The sequence below is a fragment of the Aureobasidium namibiae genome (genome assembly GCF_000721765.1).
Source record: "Aureobasidium namibiae CBS 147.97 unplaced genomic scaffold scaffold_23, whole genome shotgun sequence".
In the NCBI taxonomy this organism is placed as follows: Eukaryota; Fungi; Ascomycota; class Dothideomycetes; order Dothideales; family Saccotheciaceae; genus Aureobasidium; species Aureobasidium namibiae.
In genome coordinates this window covers 310,495-332,733 of record NW_013581186.1, presented here as the reverse complement: position 1 = coordinate 332,733, position 22,239 = coordinate 310,495, and the positions used below count along the sequence as shown (strand labels likewise).

Genomic DNA, 22,239 nt, shown 5'->3' with positions numbered 1-22,239 from the left:
GACGTCGCGACCTGGCTTTTATGATCGAATGACTGCCCCTGAAGATCAGTGTTTATGCCCATCTCATCTCGTATCCGAAGACGGTTCGGCGCAGAAGTTCGTCCTGGAAATAATATAGTCAGTGCAAGCGGGAAGCTTCGCAATAGGAAAATACGTACACCCGGGTCTTCTTCGAACATGACTTTGTCCATGACTTTCTCTAGAACCTTTTCAACGACCAATCCGTTCTCCTTTGCTAGATCGAAAAAGGCCAGATCTTTTTCCAGCAGCCAAGGTCTGTACGGAGTGAAGAACACAAGCGCGGTACCGTCCTTCTTCAGAGACTTCGTAACAGTCTGAACAAGCTTGCCGTGCTCGGAATGATTGAATAACAGATCGGCGAGGATCAAGACATCGAACCCCTTATCTGGACTGGCCTCCTCAATCAGAGGTGAGGGGTCAGCACCCCAAAGATATCCTTTGGCAACAATTGGGAACGATGGGGCACAAGCTTTGATGTTGTAGGATAGATTGGTTATAAGATCAGCATCAGGATAATCTGTGACAACGACACGCTTAGCGGAGAGGTGTGCCGAAATAAGAGAAGGCAGACCAGCGCCAGCGCCGAGTTCCAGGACAGTCTTGGACTTGACAAGTTGAGGGTTGCTTTCGAAGTGCAGAGCGATCGTACGACCTGCGTTCCAGAGAAAATGGCCCTGTGTCTGCTGTCAGCCAATGATCAAGAACCATTAATCTTCCCGGCCGATTTCTGTATGGTATTGCTGGAAGTGATGAGGCTGCAGAAGTAGACGCCTCTGATCATGATCCATTGCTCGGTCGCACTGTACGAGATTTCCGTGCCATGTGTGGCCGGTACAGAGGCTCAAGTTGCATCATTCGTGACTACAGGCTTGGGGACTGCACGAGCGCATTGAGAACGCGACGATCACAGCTACCGAGGTCTCAAACATACATGACTCCACATTCGCGAGCAGAAGTTGATGTTAGAAGACTTACCCAAAGAGGATTATGGCCGACCAGACGTAGATTCAGCTTCAAACCACTTTGCAAAGTATATTCCACAAAGGTGGGTTCCTTTTCAGCTTCGTAGAAGCCTTCGGGCTCTTCAAAAATACCCAGCTCTCCTTCTGAATCAGACATGTCGTCGTGGGTCGATGAATAATTGATGTGGTGCTTGTTCTTCTGAATGATTTTTTTCCCTGAGCTGAGCGATCCGGTTTAAGGTTATGCGGGATCGAGATCCGAAGGTCCGTGCGAGAGGCTCGTCTTCGCTGGGGATCGGAGTCAACGACTTTACCTCCACTCCTCCAACCTCGTCTGACCATATTCAAGGAGTCGAAGAATAGCGTCCTATGGAACTAACTCTTGGAAAATTCTTCGAAGTCGTGACTCCACCCTCTCGAGCAAGCGCATCATTGCTTCGTCCGTTTTCCCAGGGCCTCTGATTGACTTTCGCAAGAGACGGTCGTACTTTCCCTCTACCACTCTACCACGTGGACCATGACTACTCCCGAATCTACCTCGCACAGTGAGTGTCGAATTTCTTAGCCTTTATAAGATGAGCCTCTGCTTTGCTCTTTCTCCCTCCCGTTCTCACACTCTCTCAACCTCCTCACGCAAAATCACCCAATACCTTCTGGGCATAGCCTATTATTCTTCTCGAACACTCACGTTCACGCACACATTCCACTCAAGATGGAGGATCCCACACCACCTACACCACCAACACCACCCAGATCTAAGAATAATCGTCGCCCAGCCATCAAAGATCCGAGCAGAAAAGACTTGATACGCATCAGAAATCGTCTCAACAACAGGGTTTACAAATTTGCCTGGTAAGTGCCTACGTCCCACCTGCCTTGTCAGTCCTTCACCTTCGATCATATGAAACGAGGCTTCGCTCCAGTTATCTCTACTCCAGCTTTGCTGCGCGCTGGATCAGTGTTCGCACCCAGGAGATATTCACGCTAAGTGTCATCGTCCGATGTTCTCGACATGCGCTTTTCGTGATACGCTTCTCTCGTTTCGAGCCTTTGATGATCGGCTGCTAACGCATGTCGCAGCTTGACTTGCATTGCTGGTCACAGAGCACCACAATGTGATCCTGTCAAGCATCATGACAAGGTCCTGTACAGACGTCCTGACCCAGGAAGGCCAGCGAAGAATTGTGGACATCCCGCATCTCAAGGGTGCAACTGCAAGGCTCTACGCAAGCTCTGTTGTCTTCTCGACGAGCAGCAATGGGCGGAGTTGAGGGCAGGAGGCATCCCAACAGCCACCATGTACGACGACGAAGATGAACTCAACAAGGCTGTGAACGAGCAACGGATAGCTCAAGAACAAGCACAAGCGCACGAGCAAGCCCTCCAAGCCGCCAATCTCTACGCGTACCATCAACATCCTCTGCCATACCAACCGGTACCTCCACTCCTTGATATGCCGTTTGTACATCCCGGACAGATGGTACAGCATGATCAACATATGGCATACCATCCGGTCCCGCCACCTCAATTTGACTTCTATGGCAACGCATTCGCCCCGGCAGCGTTCCAACCCACTGAGTACACTCCTCAGTTCCAGCCAGCTGCCATCCAGCCACAGTATCAGGACTTGACGATACAGGCAGATACGACGGCGCTACAGCAATTCGCTGCACATATGGCCCAGGAAGAGCAAATAGCCGCACAGCCATCTGCAAATCCTACAAAGTCTTGTTGTAGCTCACGATCACAAGCTGCGCAACCTTTGATGCAACCAGCATCATCTTTGTTCAACATTCCTAGCTCATTTCCCAAAGCACAATTTGGGTGTCAGAACTGTGCTTCTTTCGATTGCACATGCCTCACATGCCCTGAACTCAGTCAATCGTCGAGCGGTGCTTGGTCGCATATGTGTGGTCGCGGCTGCGAGTTCGACAGGCCGGTTCTGCCTCCGGTTCTGCTCAAGCAAGAATATTCTTCTTCGTCACAGGAAACCCAAGATGTGTTCCAGGGTATTCCGGAATACCAAAGCCCTCTACAAGACTACTCCCAAGGTCTTCCAGAACATCAAACCCCTCTACAAAACTATTCCCAACAGCCTCAAGACGTCTTCCATCAGATTGAGCACTTCACCCAACAGTCTCAAGATGCCTTCCATCAGTCTCAAGACTTTACTCTACAGCCTCAAGGTTCTTTCTATCAAGCTCAAAACTTCACCCAACAGCCTCAAGGATTCTCTCAGCAGCCTCAGGATGCTTTCCAAGGCCTTTCGGAACTCCAAGCCCCACTAGAGGACTACTCTCAACTGCCCTCACTGAACGTACCAAACCTTCCTGAGTTTCAGTTGGGTCAAACTCGACCCACATTCGACGGAGCACTTGGATATGACGATTCCTCCGACATACCAGCACGTTGGTAATTCGTGTTATTGTTCATTACTCGGGAGGGAAAAATAATGTTGATGGTGGGTCTGCCATCTGGTATACTGTCTTTTTTCACATTTTGTTTTTAGCGTCTATCTTTACTATACCCATTTCATTTCGGTATACCAGACGGTGTAGAACCAGAAATAGTATTTCTCTCGAGCAGTTGTTCCAACTGTGTTGTCTGGAGTGATCGTTCGCGAAAGGTGCTAGAATCTTGTACCGCTTGTACGGTAATGCATACTATATTAGACCTTCAACCTTTTGCTTGGATCGTAGCTCTTGCTTTATTCTCTGGACACCTGTAGTGTAGCTTCCACATATGCGCAATCAATCGGTTCCCTTGCCTGTTTTCGCCATACTCAGACTCGAGAGTTGCATCTGCAATCATGGGACGTCGTTCACCTTTGTCGTTGAAAGTAAGACCAGTCTACTGAGTGGGTCATTGATGGAGCCATACCTATCAAAGGGATCCCGACCGACACACGTCCCCACTTGCCAACGCTCTGGGAGGCCTGTTCCAAACTCAAAGAGGCTTGCGTGCAGAGGCCACAAGTTCAGGGTATCCAGCAAATCAATCGGTGGTCAGTGAAGCAACACTAAACAACATTGCAAGTCTCTGGTCTGCGGGTTGCGATATAAATACCTGTCTACAGATCCCAACCATACAGTACATGTAATTGACAGGCTGTAACGTCTCTCCAAGTTAACACTCTGTATGATGCAAGTATGATGTTCCGTTTCTACCAAGGCTTTATGTTTAGATAGCAAGAGCTACTGTCTCAAGAACGTGTCTCTCATGGCGACACCCGTTCAGTACCGTCCCCCGAGTCACATGTCTCTGCTCCGTCTTCTCAGATGTTAACTTCTGACGTTTAAACCAGCCTTCCAGTACCCACTTCACTCTAACTTATCACGTTCGAACAATATCTTCTTTCCAGACTGTCCAGCAAACATCATCAAGAACCTTGAACACGAAGAGACAACAACCACCACCTTTGGCTACTTCAACTGTAAGTTCCAAGTTCAGACTGCAGTGTCAAATCAGAGCTTGTGATATTGACTTTGTTTGCTTCGTTCTACGTTGTATACTACCAAAACCATCTGTTTCAGATTTGGCTTCGTGTGCGATGCAGTTCGTTCAACGTTAGCTACGTACTTGTTCTTCATCAACGGTTTTTCCACTGCATGCTGACTGCCAAACAAACACGCACACTCGACTCCAGCTACTCTCCGGAAATAACTTATCGGGATAAAAGGGCACCCACATACAGGTGATGAGACACATTCGTAAATCAGGTTTCTTCCTCATTCCTGAACTCAGGCTAAGCTGTCATTCGTAAGTTCGAGGTTTGTACCCACCAGAATATCGAGACACATCATGTTGATGTCTAGATGCCTGCAACAGGTCAGCTCTGTTGCAAACCACCCTTTTGCTTCCATCTGAAGTGAAAGTCTGCAACCTCGAACGGCTGTGCAGTCAACAGTCTTGGCTACCCACATGTTCTATCACATGCCCCTCACGCTTCCAGGGTCGTATGATACCTACGGCTTTGCTCTTCGATCCTGGCCCTCTGTTGAACAGGTGTCAACGATGACTTGCTGATGGATTTAGATTTGTTTCAACATTTTCCAACCGTCACTATCGAATCTTGCTTTCTATACCAACTACTCACCTAATATCTAGTCTGATGCTCTAGCTTTCGTCAAACTCTCTTGGCTTTCTTGGGTCTGGTTCAACATGCGAGCTCATGTTCAATGAATCGCAAGCTTTGTGACATCAAGCTTCGGCAACAGCACGATTGGATCATGATGTCTGCTTGGGGATTCGATTCGCCTGCAGCACTCCGGTCATCCCTGCACGCATAAGAAAGGTCAAAAATTTGGCAAGTACTCAACTAGGAGAACGACGTACGATCGACTGCATCCCTCACGGTTAACCATCCTTCATACACCAACAGTCGTTTCCTTTCACTTGCCCTTCTCCCAAGTACTGGAGCTTGTCGTTTCAGCAACTCAATCCTTCGTCCGTACACTTACTTTGCGCCTAGTCACCTAGTGTAGGGCGTCGATATTTCTGTTCCCACCCCCTACCCCTCACTTTTGTCGGTCTGTCGATTCGGACGATCGTACTGCATGTTCTTCGATGCTCGTGAAAAACTCCAGCCTTATCGCTTCATAGTGTGGGCTACCTTTTCTCTAGCGTCTATCAGCCATGCTCGTTGTCTCACTCTCCAACTTCTGTTCTATCAGGCTCTTCCTGTTCAAGGACGACAGGGTCATATGCATCCCCCTGTCGCGGTAGAACAACACGATTTTGTGGTTTTCCAATTATCACGGGTGCTGCGTTTTGATCAGCTACATCGTGACTCTTTCCAAATATGCACAGAGTGATTTTGATATATACAGGCATAGAGTTGTCCCTTACTGACAGGATACTCACTTCCCACATTCATCTGCTCTTATGTTTGTAGTTGTCAGGATCTCTGTTGATTCTACACCTTGCTCTCAGACCTCTCGTGAAGTCCTCTGGATATGCATAGATGTGGTTGGCTTTGACATGACCAGGCATGAACATCATCGTATTCCAACAGCTTTTTTTATTCTTCGCTCTTCAACTTCCATCTCTGGGTTGCACCGTTGTCGAGATACTGCACTGATATATATCGCCAGATCCTCTTTGAACATTTCTTGTAGCCATGAATTGATCATCTTTCATTCTACACATCTGGTTCTGTATTTATGTCCATGGCACTTAATTGAGAGTTGCACTATGCTTCTACTCATTATAATTGTACATCTAAATTCATTCGTATGTGGTATGTCTTCTTTTTTTTTTCCGCGAAATTGATATTTTGGTACAATGGGTTGTCTTTTTTGTGCTTGACAAACAAAAAGAGAAAAAAAAGGGGGTGCAGATGGTGGCACCCTGGCCTCCAATCGGTCCTCGCTACGAACAAATGGAGGCGAGATTGACAATCAAGAGATCGTAGAATACTACCGTTGGTTACTCGTGGTCTGCACAAAGGGTGAGGTTGACACGAGATTAGAGGGACCTACTCTTGCGCGCTCATAAAAGCTCAGGCACAAGAGGTAGCAACCCGAGTCACAAAGCAGAAACATTTCAACTCCGATTGATTTGTTCCTCAGAGATTTGCGACAACTGCAGGCGAGACGAGTGATGCTGAGAAGATTCAGGTACGAAGCACATGTCGAAGGACACAACCTGTCCGAAACATGATGTGAATGGAGATGGACTTGATTGTTTCGTTAGCTCATCCTTTCCCTAGAGGAGCTTTCTTTGATCCCCTCTCTCATTACCGGCAGATTGTCTATCGTAACTTTCTTTCTTTCGTAGAATCCGTCATCTTCAAAGCGCAACCAGCGAATCCGTCTAGCACACAAGCCCTTACTCATCGCCCATGGAGTCACCTCCAACCTTCTTGTTGCGTCCCGATTTGATAATAGACTTGACCACACGCTCCACCTCATCCCAGTCCTCGGTGTCGAGCTGAGTAGGCTTGATACCCAACTCGTTGCAGATCTCGTTGAACATTTCCCAACTGCGTCTATCGTGGACAAGGGTGAGAGCAACGCCGACTTTGCCGAAGCGTCCGGTACGACCCACGCGGTGCAAGAAGGTCTCAGCATCGGGCACGTAACCGCGACCTGGAGCTGGCTTGTCGGGGATGTCGTAATTGATGACCATGGTGACTGTTTGGACGTCGATACCGCGGGCGAGGACGTTAGTAGTGATGAGGACTTTGGCGGTGCCCTCGCGGAATTGGTCGATGACTGCGTCGCGCTCGGTACCTTCGAGACCGCCGGTCAGGGTGACGACGTGATGGCCTTCGGCTGTCATGCGCCTGGAGAGTTCGTCGGCCGTGTCGCGCTTGCGGACGAAGATGATGGATGAGGCGATTGTCATGAGGCCGTAGAATTTAATCAATTGCTCGTACTTGTCCTGGTCTTTGCTGACATCGAGGAACATCTGCTTAATGCCCTTAACAGTAAGGTTGTTGCGCTCGAGAGTGATTTGGTTGGCATTCGGCGCGAAGAGAGCAGTGAAGGCGAGGACTTCTTCAGGGAAGGTGGCGGAGAAAAGGACTGTCTGGACGTCCTTGGGCAGGAGCTGCTTGACACGTTTGCATTGGTCTCCGAGGCCTTGCTGGTCGAGCATGTTGTCGGCCTCGTCCAAGACAAGCACCTTCATACCGCGTGTGTTCAGCTGCTTTCTACGAGCCAGATCCATGACGGTTCCAGGAGTACCAACGACGACTTGCCCAGTGACTTGCTGACCGCGTGTTGACGGGTCAGGCACGGCCTGGTATGTGCTGAGACCCTCCATGAAACCACCCATGACCTGGACGACACCGAGGATCTGTCTAGCCAGCTCACGCGAAGGAGCGAGGACCAGAGCCTGGGGTTGTTGGAGTGTCAAGTCGAGACGCGCGAGAATATTGAGAACGAAGGCAGCCGTCTTTCCTGTACCAGACTGCGACTGGCCGATGAGGTTCTGAGGAGGGTTCTGGAGGAGCATGGGAAGGGCGCGTTCCTGGACCTTGGAGGGCTTTGTAAAACCCAGCGACAAGATGCCCTTTTGGATGGATTCGGGGAGGTTGAGATCGCGGAATTCTTTGACGGAATACAAGGGATCGTTGGGGTCTTTTTGGAGATCGTTCAGCTTGACATTGACGTCGAATTCAGGTTCGAGCAGCGCTGAGCCGAACTGAGGTACGGAGGCGCCATCGATCTGATCTGAAGGTGTGGCTTCTTCGGGTGCTGCGGCGTCTGCGGCAGGGGCAGAATGTTGTGTCTGGGTCTTGGTCTGGTTGTCCATCTCTTCTGCTTCCTCAGCCCAGTCGAGCTTCTTTTCGTCCGGGAAAGTCATGCGGTCGCCCAAGGATTTAGACATGGTTGTGATGAGTGAGAGAAGAATGCGCAGGCGCGGGTGTTGATGAAATGAGAAGGAGCGAAAGTGCGGTGGAATGTTCTTTGTCCAAACTGCAGCTTCACTAACAAATCTTGAGTGACGTTTGCTCCTGCCCAAACACCTGCTAAGCCGAGTTGGGTAATTTGAGGAAGGCGCTCCGTTTGCTCTTTCCCCTGCAATCGAAGCTGCCGTGATTTTCAAGAATACCGAGATTAATTGTGTTCCATCTAGCGGTCCAGTCTCTCCTAATCCTATTTCTCCGTAGTCAAAATCTAGGTAGATTGATCTTGTGCATCAGGTCCGCTATAGACCCCTCCTCGGCCTAGAACATGCATGCCGTCCACCAGAGTCATTTCCCCACTACATGCGACCACGTTTAGATGGATTAGATAGTCTACTGCTGCGCACACTCGTACGGTACTCTTGTAGTCCAGACTGACGAATACTGCCTGTTCATGAAAACAGGCCAGACTTCCTTCCCGTCGCAATAGTCGATACCGGGCCGGTAGGCATGCGACTTCAGCCGGCGAGGGCTGGGCCCGATGGTGATACCTGATACCCCGCCTTGGCAATAGCCACTCTCCTTGGGCCGCCATACGATAGCCTGCCAACAGTCGACGCACTGCGTGTCTTCTTTCTCAAGGCTACTTGCATTGTTTCTGTGTAGAAAGCCGCTGTGGCCGGCTGCAATCCCCGTCTCACCCTGCCTCTACAACTTGTTATTCCTGCATGGCCGAGATTGATATCGCGCCGCAGTTCGGCGCCGAGTTGAAGGTTGGTCGGTTGCCGATCCGCTGGATCGTGTTCGACTAACAACCAACTGACATGCTTGCGTAGGATGGCTTCAAACCAGTGAATGCCTGGGTCTTGGGCGGTATCGCGTGGCTGGACGACGTACAAGCCTTCTACCGTGAACGCAGCGCCATAGAGAAGGAGTACAGCCAGAAACTCAATGCCCTTGCCAAAAAGTACTTTGACAAGAAGATCCGCAAGCAGAGCAGTCTGAGTGTTGGAGATACTCCGACTGTCACTCCTGGTTCTCTGGAGAGGTATGCCCGGGTCTCTGTCCACCCGGGGAGTCCCTGTACTGACCCGCACTGTCTAGTGCTTCCATGACCACCTGGGCAACTCAACTCACGACCCTCGAGAACCGCGCTGCGGAGCACGATCGCTTTGCGACTCAACTTGTCTCTCACCTTGCAGATCCCATCAAGCACTTGTCCACTCGATGCGAAGACCTCCGCAAACACCATGCCGACTATGCCGCCAAACTCGAGAAAGAGCGTGACAACACCTATGGTGATTTACGAAAGACCAAGGCAAAGTACGACAGCGTCTGCCAGGACGTCGAGAGCCGCAGAAAGAAGATCGACAGTAGTTTCGACCACGGCAAGACAAAGGCCCAGACAGCCTATGTACAGATCCAAGCAGACATGCGCAACGTGAAGAACACGTACTTGATCTCAATCAACGTCACCAACAAGCAGAAAGAGCGCTACTATCACGAATACGTTCCCGACCTGCTGGACTCGCTACAAGACTTGTCCGAGACCCGTGTGGCCAAGTTGAACACTCTGTGGCTTCAAGCGGCGACCATTGAGACACAAACCCTTTCACGATCCACTCAGCTACTCGAGCATCTCTCGGCTGAGATACCACGCAACAACCCCGTCCTCGACTCCATGATGTTCGTTCGTCACAACGCTGCCAACTGGCAAGATCCTTCCGACTTCACATTTGAACCCTCACCAGTATGGCTAGATGACGATGTCATGGCCTCGGACGATCTCAGCAAGACTTTCCTTCGAAACATCATGATGAAGAGCAAGGGACAATTGAACGAGCTGCGCAGAGAGTGTGAAGCTAAACGCCGTGAGGTCGAAGGCGCGAAGCGTGTACGTCAAGCAATTAGAGAAGGCAAAGACAAGCGTGATGAGGTCGAAGTTGTACGGGCACAATTCAACCTACAAGAATCGCTACACGAAGCGGAGAGGAAGAAGGTGACATGCGAAGTCGAGGTTAGCACCATTGCAACTGCTGTGGGTGACTTGAGCATTGGTGCTCAGAACCACGCCTTCAAGTCTCAGACCTTCAAGCTGCCCACAAATTGCGATCTTTGTGGCGACCGCTTGTGGGGTCTGTCAGCAAAGGGCTTCGATTGTGAGGACTGCGGCTTCATCTGTCACAGCAAGTGTCAGATGAAGGTACCCGCAAATTGTCCAGGTCCCTTGGACAAGGAGCAAAAGAAGAAGATCAAGGCCGAGCGACAAGCTGCAGCTTCGACATCGGCTCCCCCAGCAGCGAATGCTGCGGCACAAGGCTCATCTGATTCAGTCAATGACATGCCACGTCTCAACAGAACCGACACCATGGGTAGCATGAACACACTCTCATCGGGCTACGCTGCAAGTGCGAATCGCAGCCTATCTGGAACAAACGTCCGCCCGCCCTCAACTTCGACTGATAGTGCCAACGACCTTGGGCGGTCAAACACAGCTAAGCGTCGCATTCTGGCACCACCACCAGACCACTACGCAGGCAGCAATGGAGACTCGTCAGATGGCCAGCCTCGGGGCAAGATGATGTATCCTTACCAGGCCAGTGGTGATGGCGAAATCACCGTGGACGAAGGTGCCGAAGTCACAATTGTCGAACCAGATGGTAAGCCAAGTTCCCTGATCGCTTCCTAATCCTGAAAAGTTAACAATGTATATAGATGGCGTTGGCTGGATGAAGGTCCGCACACGCTCTGGCGAAGGTCTTGTTCCTGCCTCTTATGTCGAGATGATGCCCTCGTCACCTGTCAGATCGCAGCCAAGCCATCGCGCATCCATCACCAGCTTAGCCACATCGATCGCTTCCTCTGCACCATCGACCAAGAAGAAGGGTCCGGTCGTAGCTCCCAAACGCGGTGCCAAGAAGCTGAAATACGTCGAAGCATTATACACGTACGAAGCTAGTGGCGAGGGCGAAGCAAGTATGGACGAGGGCGAGAGATTGGTCTTGATCGCACCGGACCAAGGTGATGGATGGTGCGAGGTCGAAAGAGCAGGTGGACAGGGCAAAGGCCTTGTGCCCGCCGGATGGGTCAAAGAAGTCTAGATGACCGGGGATCAAGGTCTTGCGATTACCTGCATATTGGAAGGACGGTAAGAGATGTGCATTACTGTAGATGGAGTTGTATATCAAGGGAAAGCGTGTTTTGTTCATTCGTGGTCAGTAGACGGCTGGTTGATTGCTACGGGAGGGTCTACCATTCCGCGCGGCTCCCTGAGCCTGCGAGCCGCATCAGATTTATCTTTAGCGAATTGCAGAGAAGAACCTGAGCTGCATGTTTGAGATAAGGCTCCCTTAGGTGCACACCGTCCCTTGAATGTTGCTTACATCGAGGGCTGCGGGGTCGCTCAAGAGACCGACAGCCGATCAAGATCCACTGTGGCCGGAGGCACCTCATCCTTAATTTCAAGCATCTCAACAACCAGAAGCAGAATCTGATCTTGACATTTTCATCGAAAACAGCCGCCTCTTACGGGCGCACAGCGATGCAACCATTTGAGCTGACCCAGGAGCAAGAGCAATATTCGTGGTATCGATTCGTGACCTAACTCGAGCTCACCTTGACCCTAATCATTTCGACGCTTTTCGAGTCTCAGCTCATTGTCCGCGTGGTCCACTGCCGGTCGATCTCGCCAGCGGTAATCCATCAAACAAATTCTTCCTTCTGAGAAGAGCCTCCGGATCGCAGAATACTTGAACGTCCGGCATTCAGAAGCAGGAATCTCGAAGTCAATCACGACATCCGGATCATCGCCTGGGCCCTATCACGCCATCTGGGTACAATCTTGAACCATACCCAGCCACCAAAATAAACGGTCTAGTCTGTCATGCCTCTACCGTGTTCACCTGCATCAACTTCCGAGAAGGGAGACAGCTCCAGGTCGGCAACGGATTATGAATCTGAAAGTGATCTCATCACACCGAGGCCGGGACCTACCAACCCCTCGTTGCGTACCCATGCCAATCTGTCGACACCCGTGCCGCCTTTCTCTTCCTGGTCGAGCAGCCGTGACCATCGCTTCTATGACTTTACCAGCGAGAGTGAGATCGAGCGGCCCAAGAGAGGTGTTTATCATAGCACTACCGCTAGCGAGTTCGAAGAAGACTCAACAAGGCCCGATAAAGTAGCGCCTCCTACCTCTGATCCCTCAACATCCACGCCACTGAACAACCAGAAGGAACCTGTCACATCTGCTGCGATTACCACCGACAAGAAGGACGTCGGCGATCATCTCGAGACTGAAGGTCACCCACCAAAACCGTACGCAAAGCCTATAGAATCAGAACAGCAGAAGAAGAAAAACAGTCCCCGGTCAAGTCCCAGACCCAGTCCAGGTCGTCGCCAGAAATCGAGCCCCAAAACAAGTCCTCGCCAGAGCCCAGAGCGAAATCTGAAACTTGGCTCAAAGAACATACCAAGACAGGCTTCATCCAACTCATTGACTCCAGCCGGAGTCTTGCCGTCGCTCGAACCTCGCCGTAGTGTCACATTTTGTTCTACTGTATCGGCCAGACCAGACGGCTCTGAGAGGTCATCATCATTCATGTCACGACGCAACAACTCGAACCCTGATCGAGTCCGCGATGAAGCCGAGAGCAGTGCAGACGAAAACACGGCGATCGTCAGACGCAGGAGTGTCGTGGGAACATATGGGACTACGAATTCAGAACACACTGCGATAGCAGGATACGAGGGGGCAGCTGAAGAAGAACTCGACCGAGAGTTGAGCCCGATCGAACGCAGAAGAAAGAGCTGCACATCTCAGAGGACTGCGAGTGCGCGTGGAGGCAGAGATTCCAGACAAGGCAGTATCGGTCAAGACTCTGAGGACGACGCGGACAGAGCAGTCTATTGGAGACAGCTTGTCGAGAAATACGGCAGCGTCGAGCTTGAGAACAAGGGCAGTGTTGCACGCGACCATCTTGCACTGGGTACGTTGCGATCGTTTCCTCCACGCTTGGAGACACAGGACTGACAAGAACTGAAGAGCGCACCTTTCTGGCATGGTTGCGCACATCACTCTCGTTCGCATCGATCGGTATCGCCATTACGCAACTCTTCAGACTCAACACATCGATTGCAAACGAAAAAGATTCAGAGTCAGATTCAGATCTAGCATCAGCGCCAAGTTCAGTCAACAACATCAACAGAGCAAAGTTGCGGCAACTGGGCAAGCCACTAGGAGTGACGTTCCTCGGAGTGTGTAAGTTGTCGACACAGACTCCAGGCTTTCGTACATGGAAACTGATGTTTATTGAACAGCAATTCTTATCCTTCTGCTTGGGTTCCACCGGTACTTTGAGAGTCAGCACTATGTGATTCGTGGCAAGTTTCCAGCCTCGAGAGGTAGTATTATGGTTGTCTCGTTCGTGGCGGGAGCGCTGATTGTGGCGAGTCTGGTGGTGGTTATCGCTGTCGCTCCTTCTGCTTTCGAGACGTAATGTATGGCTATGTATAATGGTGTTCTTCAGGCAGTAGAGGCCAATGTCGAAAGTCGTATATTGCTTATCCTGCCACGTGAGATGTTGTGGTGATGGGTACGTTAGTGTTGAGATAGTGTCGCAACAGGTGAAACGGCGGGCACGCTCGAAGCTTCTGGCTCGTGTTTGCCGGGGTCGGGAGTGTTGGTGAGCGTCATCTGCTCGGGCCCAAACGCCGAGGCGACCGGAGCGTCTACACCTTGAGACTTGTCGGCGGCAAAGACAAGACCATCTCTTCTCATCACTATCCGTATACACGACACACTCGCATACATTCCCTCGCTCCACCCACAGCACCTCACTCAGCTGTGTCTGCTCTGATCGCCGACCGAGTCTGCCACGTCTCCAGGCGCAATCATGGCCTCTCGCGGCGCCCAGGTATGCAGCCAACCACTCGCCCTTCCTTCATGCAACCGCTGACATGACTTTACAGATTGCCTTGTGGCCATCTGCTTCTGCCGCACTCAAACAGCTGTCGCGGCGGTCCGTCTCGTCGTCGACTTCCTCGCTTGTCGCCAGTGGTACGACACCGACACTCATCCGCCATGACTCTCTACATGTTCGAATCAGCACGCTGACCTCTACAGTGCTCCGCACCCAGCCTTACTCTTCGTGCGCATCCTATCGTCCTTCGCTTGCCACAATCTCCCGTACGCCACTCTCGCACACCCAGTCCATCTTCCGTCAAACCCGCGCAGCCAGCGGCGTCCCGCAAAACTTGCTTGCCAGTTTGGAAAAGACTGCCAACAACAACCCCCAGAGCGCTACCGCCCAAAACGCCTTCTACTCTGCTCTGCTCCGCGCCGGTCACCACGATATCCTGGTCGAACGCTATGACTCGGGTCGTTATGCTACAAGTCCCTCTGTCGATAACCTTTACTCCCGCGCTGTAGACAAAGTCGGTCAGTCCGAATCCAATCCATCCGACGACAATGCCCAAATTGCTGGCCAGGCTGTTGCCTCTACTACCCGTGGCGGTAACGTTTCCGTCTCGCGTAGAGGCAATGGTGCTAAGAAAGAGCCTCTTTACGTTGTGGTCGACGAATCCCTCGGCGCAACTGTCTTTAAGTGGTTCAAGTTCATAGTAGTGTTTGCCTTCACCGTCTACATGTCTCTGGTCCTTCTCACTCTCTTCATCGATGCCACCGGTGTCATCAAGAAGGTTGGTGGAGCCCAGGACAACCAAGCGAAACCCGAGATGCAAAAGACTCGTTTCACCGATGTCCATGGCTGCGACGAGGCAAAGGAAGAACTCCAGGAACTCGTTGAATTCCTCAAGGCTCCCGAAAAGTTCTCGACTCTTGGTGGAAAGCTGCCTAAGGGTGTTCTTCTCACTGGCCCTCCCGGTACTGGTAAAACTCTCCTCGCTCGCGCTGTCGCCGGTGAGGCCGGCGTCCCGTTCTTCTACATGTCTGGTTCTGAGTTCGACGAGGTCTACGTTGGTGTAGGCGCCAAGCGCGTTCGCGACCTGTTTACCCAAGCCCGTGGAAAATCGCCTGCGATCATCTTTATTGACGAACTCGATGCTATCGGTGGCAAGCGTAATGAACGTGATGCCGCTTACGCAAAGCAAACCCTGAACCAACTTCTCACCGAGCTCGACGGTTTCGACCAGGATACTGGCGTCATTATCATTGGCGCTACCAACTTCCCTCAATCGCTCGACAAGGCTTTGACCAGACCTGGACGTTTCGACCGTAATGTTGTCGTCGGCTTACCCGACGTTCGTGGCCGTATCAGCATTCTCAACCACCATCTCAAGAACATTCGCATTGATGGCGAGGTTGACGCTACTGTTCTCGCTCGTGGTACTCCCGGCTTCAGCGGTGCTGAACTCGAGAACATCTGTAACCAGGCTGCTGTCCGTGCATCCAAGAACAAGGCCAAGCGTGTCACAATGGACGATTTGACCTGGGCCAAGGACAAGGTACTAATGGGCGCAGAACGTCGTTCCGCCGTTATCCAGCAAAAAGACAAGGTCATGACTGCGTACCACGAGGGTGGCCACGCGCTTGTTGCCATGCTTACAAAGGAAACGACACCCCTCTATAAGGCTACAATCATGCCTCGTGGCCACGCCCTTGGTTTGACCCAAATGCTCCCAGAACTCGACAAGGTATCGGAAACCAGAGCAGAGATGATGGCTCAGATAGACGTCTGCATGGGCGGCAAGGTCGCTGAGGAACTCATCTACGGACCCGATCAAGTCACCACTGGTGCATCTTCCGACATTCAGAGCGCCACTCGTATTGCTCACATGATGGTGACACAGGCTGGCATGTCAGACAAGCTCGGCAACGTCGATCTCAACTCCGACTACGCCCGTCTCTCCTCCGAAACAAAACAACTCATCGAAAGCGAGGTCCGCAGACTGGTGGAAGAAGGCCACGCCCGTGCCACCAAACTCCTCAATGACAACCGTGAAGGACTGGAACGTCTAGCGAACGCGTTGGTCGAATACGAGACGTTGACCAAAGATGAAATGGAAGCCGCGGTGCGAGGGGAAAAGCTATCGCCGAAAAAGCCAATGGCTGATCCAGATGTCCCCGTTAAGAACGTTCCTGAATTCCCTCTGCCACCTACATTTTTGCCGCCATCAATAGGTGGTGGCAGTGGTCCCGGAGGTGTACCTTCCCCCAGACCCGCGCCTGGCGGTAATGAAGATGGACCTTCTCCTTATCCTACCGGTCCTTAGGAAGACCTTGGACAACTAGACCCCTAGTGGGCCTTTACCGGCTTGTCGTGTTCCGATCTGTTATCGATCCACGATGGGCGTTATCCCCTCTGTCACCATCTTTGCTGTACAATCAGGGCGTGGCGGAGATGTCTCGACTTCTCGTCTGTCGGGACCCTATTATCTGATGCCCTTCGTCATGATCTGTACTCTGGCATCAGGGCTTTCAGGCGAGTGTGCGATCAGTCTGCTCATGTCTTCGTATCAGAGGCTCAGGGGCAGCAGCAGCAGGAAGAGCAAGAGGAGCAAGAGATGAGTATGCATGATTTGCTTGAAGCGATTCTGGAACAAGAGCCTTTCTCCGGCCTGGTGTATTATTAGGAATAAATATCATGATGGATATATCGAATTCACTTTCACTCTTATTTGCTAGAACAAAGCTTCATAGTGTATGTCTTTGCCACAGGCCTCATCTCATCGAGTCTTCCTTCTTAGAGATGCCACACAAAGTTGTCTGTTCGAAAGTACTTCTTGGATGATGGCATAGAGAATAGCATGTGAAAGGTCGGCAAGATCCGAGCGTCTGACGATGACTTCACCGGAGCAAGCTCCCCCGAGACAAATCATGCCCAAGACGCAAAACATACACGATCAGCCAACACACTCGATCAGTCGCACAACCCAGCTCATCAGGATTGCCTTTGCCTCGAGAAATAGGACCAGCGCTCTAGATCACCATCACCATGGAGCAGCGCGCAAGCTTCAAGCGCAAAGGCGACTTCTCCGCCAACAACACCAGCCGCAAGACGCCCAGACTGGATGAACCGCCCTCCAAACCCTCTGGCAAGATGAGCTTCGCCGAGCGCATGATGGCAAAAATGGGGTACAAAGAAGGTCAAGGGCTCGGCAAGCAAGGCGAAGGAATCGTCAACCCCATCGAAGTCAAACTGCGACCACAAGGTGCCGGTGTGGGTGCCGTAAAGGAAAAAACAGAGCAATACAAAGCTGAACAAAGGAGGAAAGCCGAAGCCAAAGGAGAGGAATACGAGGATTCGAGTGAAGAGGAAAGGAAAGCGAGGAAGAAGCGAGCAGAGAGGAAGAAGGAGGAAAGAACAGCGGGTACACATGCAGGCAGGCGGAAAACAAAATACCGTACTGTGGAAGATGTGCGTGCTGCAGCGCCTGGTCTGGAATTGCCGAAAGCAATGTTGGGCAGTATCGTCGATGCTACAGGCGGCTCTACAAAACTCCTCACCAGCACCGCCGGCCTCATGACACCCACGCTCGTGCCTGCAGAATCCGAAGCCGACAAGATCGCCAAGCGCGAAAGACTGGAACTGGAAGCCTTCATCGAAGCCTGGCATGGCCTGCAAGAAAGAAAAATCGTGGTTGAAGAACAACAAGGCCATCTCCAAATGGACATCAACCAAGCCGACGACGATATCAAAAAGATGCGAGAGATGCTCGATGCAGTAGAAGCATTGAATATCGCAAACATTGATTGGGGTCAAGCAATGGAAAAGCTAGGCAAACTTCAGCAAGACTTTCGTCACGATATCGACAGCTACAATCTTTCTGAAGCGGCTGTTGCTACTATTGCTCCTCTCTTCAAAGCAGACTTGGACGACTGGGATCCTCTGGAAACGCCATCCTATCGTTTGGTCGAACATCTCACTCACCTTAAACCTATACTGGGCTTGGAAAAGACAACATCTGCACTCGCGACTTCGAATCCAGATGTTGAGCCCGAGCAACGACGATACCGCAAGCAAAAGACCACTACACCCTACGAAAGCTTGATCTACGGAGTCTGGCTGCCGAAAATGAGATCGACCGTCACGCGCTGGGACGTCCACGACGCCACCTCCCTAATCATCGTAGTAAACGCCTGGAGACCTCTGCTCCCTGCATTCGTATACTCAAACCTGCTAGACCAACAGATCGTGCCCAAACTCTCCGACGCACTGAGTACCTGGAACCCTCGCAAACGACGCCATCACCACAAATCTTCTGCCAATGATGCTCCTCACGTCTGGCTATTCCCTTGGCTACCTCTACTCCCCTCCTACCACCTCGATCCCAAAGCCTCCACTGGCCTTTTGGTAGACGCCAAAAGAAAGTTCCGCCGTGTACTCGATACCTGCGACATCTCTTCCATTCTCCCTGGCTTGGGAGCTTGGAAACAGCTCTTCGGGACCAAAGACTTTGACGCAACAATGCTACGCCATATCCTGCCTCGTTTATCTGCCCACCTCTCGAATACCTTCGACATCGACCCGGCAGACCAGGACATTTCACCCTTGGAACACGTATTCCTCTGGCTCCCTTTCTTTCCCCCGGCTATATTCGGCCGCTTGCTCATCGCAGAGTTTTTCCCAAAGTTGCACGTGGTATTGCATCAATGGTTGACTTCCCCCGAAGCCTCGTTTGAAGAAATAGGAACGTGGTTCACGTGGTGGAAATCGGTGATTCCGGAACTTTTGCTCGGATTGAGCAATGTGCAAGCGGAATTCGACAAGGCGATTGTGACGATCAATGAAGCGCTGACGTTGCAGGAACAAGGCAAGGATATGGCGGCGTTGCCTGCGCCGGCTGCTGGGCCTGCTCGTCCTATCGTTACTTCTGCTGCTGCCACCGCTGCTGCCACTGCTCCTTCTCGAGCGCAAGATCCACAGAAAGAAGATCTCACCTTCAAAGACTTTGTGGAAGAGTGGTGTACGGAACACGACTTGACGCTTCTGCCATTGCGAGAAGCACATCCAGCGACGGGAGCGCCGCTTTTCAGAATCACGGCGAGTGTATCTGGGAAGGGAGGCGTGGTGGTGTTTTTCAGGGGCGAGGTTCTCTGGGCGCAGAAGAAGAAGAGGGAAGATGGGTTTGAGCCGTTGGGTTTGGATGATGGGTTGTTGTTGCGAGCGGAGGGCAAGTAGGATACACAAGTCTGAGAGGAAAGGGGGAGGCCGAGGTCAACTTGCAAATGGAGGGGTTGACCGAATAGATTACAATGTCTTGAGAGTCAAATCATTTCCGTGCATGGTAGAGACATCATTGGTTTACAATTGACAAGCCATTTCACGATTCAAACGCGTTACCTAGGTATCTTCACATTAGAGTCTGCCTCCTGGGCTCGACTTTCCACCTCTTTTCTCTGACCGCTAGCCTCCTCACATCACCACAGTCAATACACACAATACAAGCAGACTCTGAATCCACTTGTGCATAGCTCTGACCTCTCCGGCGCCCCCTTGACTCGGACTGGGAGTCGCAGTCGCAGTAAACACTCCTGTCAGTGCCACCGTCGACGTGCTACTGCTAGACTTTGAACTTGATGATTGAGTTACTGGCGTGCCAGGCTTGCCTGCCGTCACCGTACTGCTGGGTGCAACATACTCCTTCGAGTTCGAGTACCAGATTCCTGCTGCCACAATGCCCTTGGAATCTTGCATCTCTTCAATCTGCTCAGCCGAGCATGTGTCGTGAATTGCTCTGATCCAGCATGTAGGCTCGGGCTGCTTGGCTAGTGGCGAGTTTGTATGCGTCGAGTTCATGGGTCCTGACGACGTGAAGTTTCTCAGATCAACCGCCTCTCCCGTGCTAAGGTCGGTGCCATCGATGATGCGAGTAAAGACGGTAAAGGCTGTCTCTGGTTGGTAGAACGGTACCGTGTGACCAGCGTCGTAGATTCTGCTGAACGAGAAGTTGCCAAACTGGCGTACAGCTCCACCAACGTATGTAGTGTTGACAACAATATCTGCATAGCCCGCACTGTTCCAGCCAGAAAGATACGAGGATTTTGAACTGTTCGAAGGAAAATCTGCGAGGGCAGCCGCGACGGCAAAAGAAGCAGCCTCGCCACCTTTCCAATTGCAAATGTAGTCAGCGTCGCCATACATCAGCGACACGCGCACGCCAGCACGGAGAAGGTTGGCAATCTCTTGGATCTGGCCACCGCGCATCGAATCTCCCGTCCTGATGAAGGCGTTGAAGACTGCATTACTGCTAGTGGTGTAGTTGACGCGAGCACCGATAGCTTTTTGCACCGATGCCGTGTTCAGGTATTCCAGATAGGCGTTGGGCGGATCTGGTGAGGGATTTTCGACACGAATATCATAAACGCTGAGGTTATTTCTCTGAAAAGGGCCCATCAAGCCATTGCAGTCATACAAGGCTTTGACGCAAGCCATGTTGGCCTGTTGGCTGTCGCCTTCACCTTCCGGATCGGATGCATTGGCGACTGTGCGACACTGGATCGTCTCTCTGCTGCACTCATTGTTGTATGACTCGATCAAATTGAGCTCGTCTGTTTGCGAGATTGTCTGAACGCCGTACGTGTTGTTATAGGCAAAGGTAGCATAATAGTAGTCTTGGATCAACGAATCGATCAGGCCGTTCACGATACCCAGAGATGTGAGCTTGATTTCCAGAGTCGAGTTTTTGGGTATGGTGCCGTTCTCGCGTTTTCTGTTCTGTTCCTCAAAGTAGTTGGCAAAAGTTGGACCATATGTGCCACCATAACTTTCGGCGAAAAGGTTGACACCGGTGGTCGCGACGTTGGAACTGTTTGGTTGAACACCAGGATTGTACTGTGGAAATGCGGATAGAAAGCTCTGGAGGAAATGCCATGCAGCTCTTGCCGATATGTCGGTGGTGTTGCTGGTCGACGAAGGATCGCCTGAGCCAAATGTTCCATTCATGAACGCGTAATCAGGTGTGCCTTCTTCGTTGTCAGGGATGTTGACCGTTCCATCAAGCGGATAATATCTGTCTCCGAAGAGATCATAGGTCATGTTGGTGAGAGTGTCGTAGGATAGTCCAACCTAGTATCAATCAGCATACTGTCGAATTTTCCCGCAACACGGTGCAGAACGCTGGAATATTGCTTGTTCAACAAGAGCTCATCCGACACAGGCCCTTATTGAAGACCATATCCATGGACTTGCTTTGCGCATTGCGACAGAAATTCATGACAACACTGTCAATACGGAGAGTACGTACCTGAGCCGGCTGGTCGATGAATAGAACATTGGAGCTTCTGTCCCAACCCCACATGCGTGCTTGAGTGCCGTAAGACCCGTCTGGCATCTGGATGACCTCACATGGACCGTTCTCAGCAAACATGCCAATCATGCTACTGCTTCCGGGACCTCCATTGATCCAGATAGTCAGAGGGGCTGTCTCGGGATTTTGTCTTGCTTCGGTGAACCAGAAGAAGGTGTTGATCGAGTAGTTTTGCTGTATCGGCTGCAGCGTGAAGGGTGGCAGACCTGGCTTGATCAGATATTTTCATAACTCTGGCATCGTAGAGCATACCGATGTAGCCAGTGAACTGCTTCTGAGTGCTAAACGCGGTGGTACAGGTTCCGGCAGGTGGAGTTTTGTACGCGATGGTGATGTTCTCATTGATGGGCGACCTTAGAATGTTCGAGTATTCGACAGGTGGTGGGAATTGTGCAAGGGCAAGCAACGGTGCTGCCAGAAGAGAGCTGATGATAGTGTATCGCATACTTATTACGATCAATCAATAGTTGTTTGGAACTAGTTGGCTGTCAGCTCTAGTGTTCTGTCCCATCTCCGAAAGCAAAACGTCAGGGCAGAGGGGCTTTTTGGAAAACACAGTGACGGGTGCTTGGATAGTAAAAACCAAGGAGAGTGGAGAAGATGCCGTTTCCTGATGGACAAGGGTTTCTCTCG

General features: G+C 51.4%; 7 protein-coding genes across 7 annotated transcripts; 4 read left to right on the top strand and 3 right to left on the bottom strand.

Moving 5' to 3' along the window:
* Nucleotides 1–52: 52 nt before the first annotated feature.
* On the bottom strand, nucleotides 53–1,140 carry M436DRAFT_57238 (uncharacterized protein; the record flags this gene model as incomplete). Its single annotated transcript, XM_013567700.1, has 3 exons — nucleotides 53–103; nucleotides 159–695; nucleotides 997–1,140. 3 exons carry the CDS (start codon nucleotides 1,138–1,140, stop codon nucleotides 53–55), a joined length of 732 nt encoding a protein of 243 aa, XP_013423154.1.
* Nucleotides 1,141–1,695: 555 nt separating this feature from the next.
* Nucleotides 1,696–3,399, top strand: M436DRAFT_67719 (uncharacterized protein; the record flags this gene model as incomplete). Its single annotated transcript, XM_013567738.1, has 2 exons — nucleotides 1,696–1,835; nucleotides 2,064–3,399. 2 exons carry the CDS (start codon nucleotides 1,696–1,698, stop codon nucleotides 3,397–3,399), a joined length of 1,476 nt encoding a protein of 491 aa, XP_013423192.1.
* Nucleotides 3,400–6,812: 3,413 nt separating this feature from the next.
* M436DRAFT_85960 (DEAD-domain-containing protein) lies at nucleotides 6,813–8,318 on the bottom strand (the record flags this gene model as incomplete). The annotated part of the gene is made up of 1 exon (XM_013567767.1): nucleotides 6,813–8,318. The coding sequence occupies one exon, from the start codon at nucleotides 8,316–8,318 to the stop codon at nucleotides 6,813–6,815; it is 1,506 nt and encodes a 501-aa protein (XP_013423221.1).
* Nucleotides 8,319–13,246: 4,928 nt separating this feature from the next.
* M436DRAFT_8999 (uncharacterized protein) lies at nucleotides 13,247–13,835 on the top strand (the record flags this gene model as incomplete). The annotated part of the gene is made up of 3 exons (XM_013567649.2): nucleotides 13,247–13,325; nucleotides 13,382–13,597; nucleotides 13,657–13,835. Coding segments are annotated over 3 exons (474 nt in total), but the record flags the coding sequence as incomplete, so codon positions are not given.
* Nucleotides 13,836–14,231: 396 nt separating this feature from the next.
* On the top strand, nucleotides 14,232–16,569 carry M436DRAFT_76570 (ATP-dependent metallopeptidase Hfl; the record flags this gene model as incomplete). Its single annotated transcript, XM_013567766.1, has 3 exons — nucleotides 14,232–14,252; nucleotides 14,394–14,395; nucleotides 14,445–16,569. 3 exons carry the CDS (start codon nucleotides 14,232–14,234, stop codon nucleotides 16,567–16,569), a joined length of 2,148 nt encoding a protein of 715 aa, XP_013423220.1.
* Nucleotides 16,570–17,414: 845 nt separating this feature from the next.
* Nucleotides 17,415–19,478, top strand: M436DRAFT_57305 (TFP11-domain-containing protein; the record flags this gene model as incomplete). Its single annotated transcript, XM_013567708.1, has 1 exon — nucleotides 17,415–19,478. The coding sequence occupies one exon, from the start codon at nucleotides 17,415–17,417 to the stop codon at nucleotides 19,476–19,478; it is 2,064 nt and encodes a 687-aa protein (XP_013423162.1).
* Nucleotides 19,479–19,712: 234 nt separating this feature from the next.
* M436DRAFT_57299 (alpha/beta-hydrolase) lies at nucleotides 19,713–22,051 on the bottom strand (the record flags this gene model as incomplete). The annotated part of the gene is made up of 3 exons (XM_013567706.1): nucleotides 19,713–21,365; nucleotides 21,544–21,812; nucleotides 21,859–22,051. The coding sequence occupies 3 exons, from the start codon at nucleotides 22,049–22,051 to the stop codon at nucleotides 19,713–19,715; spliced, it is 2,115 nt and encodes a 704-aa protein (XP_013423160.1).
* Nucleotides 22,052–22,239: the final 188 nt, after the last annotated feature.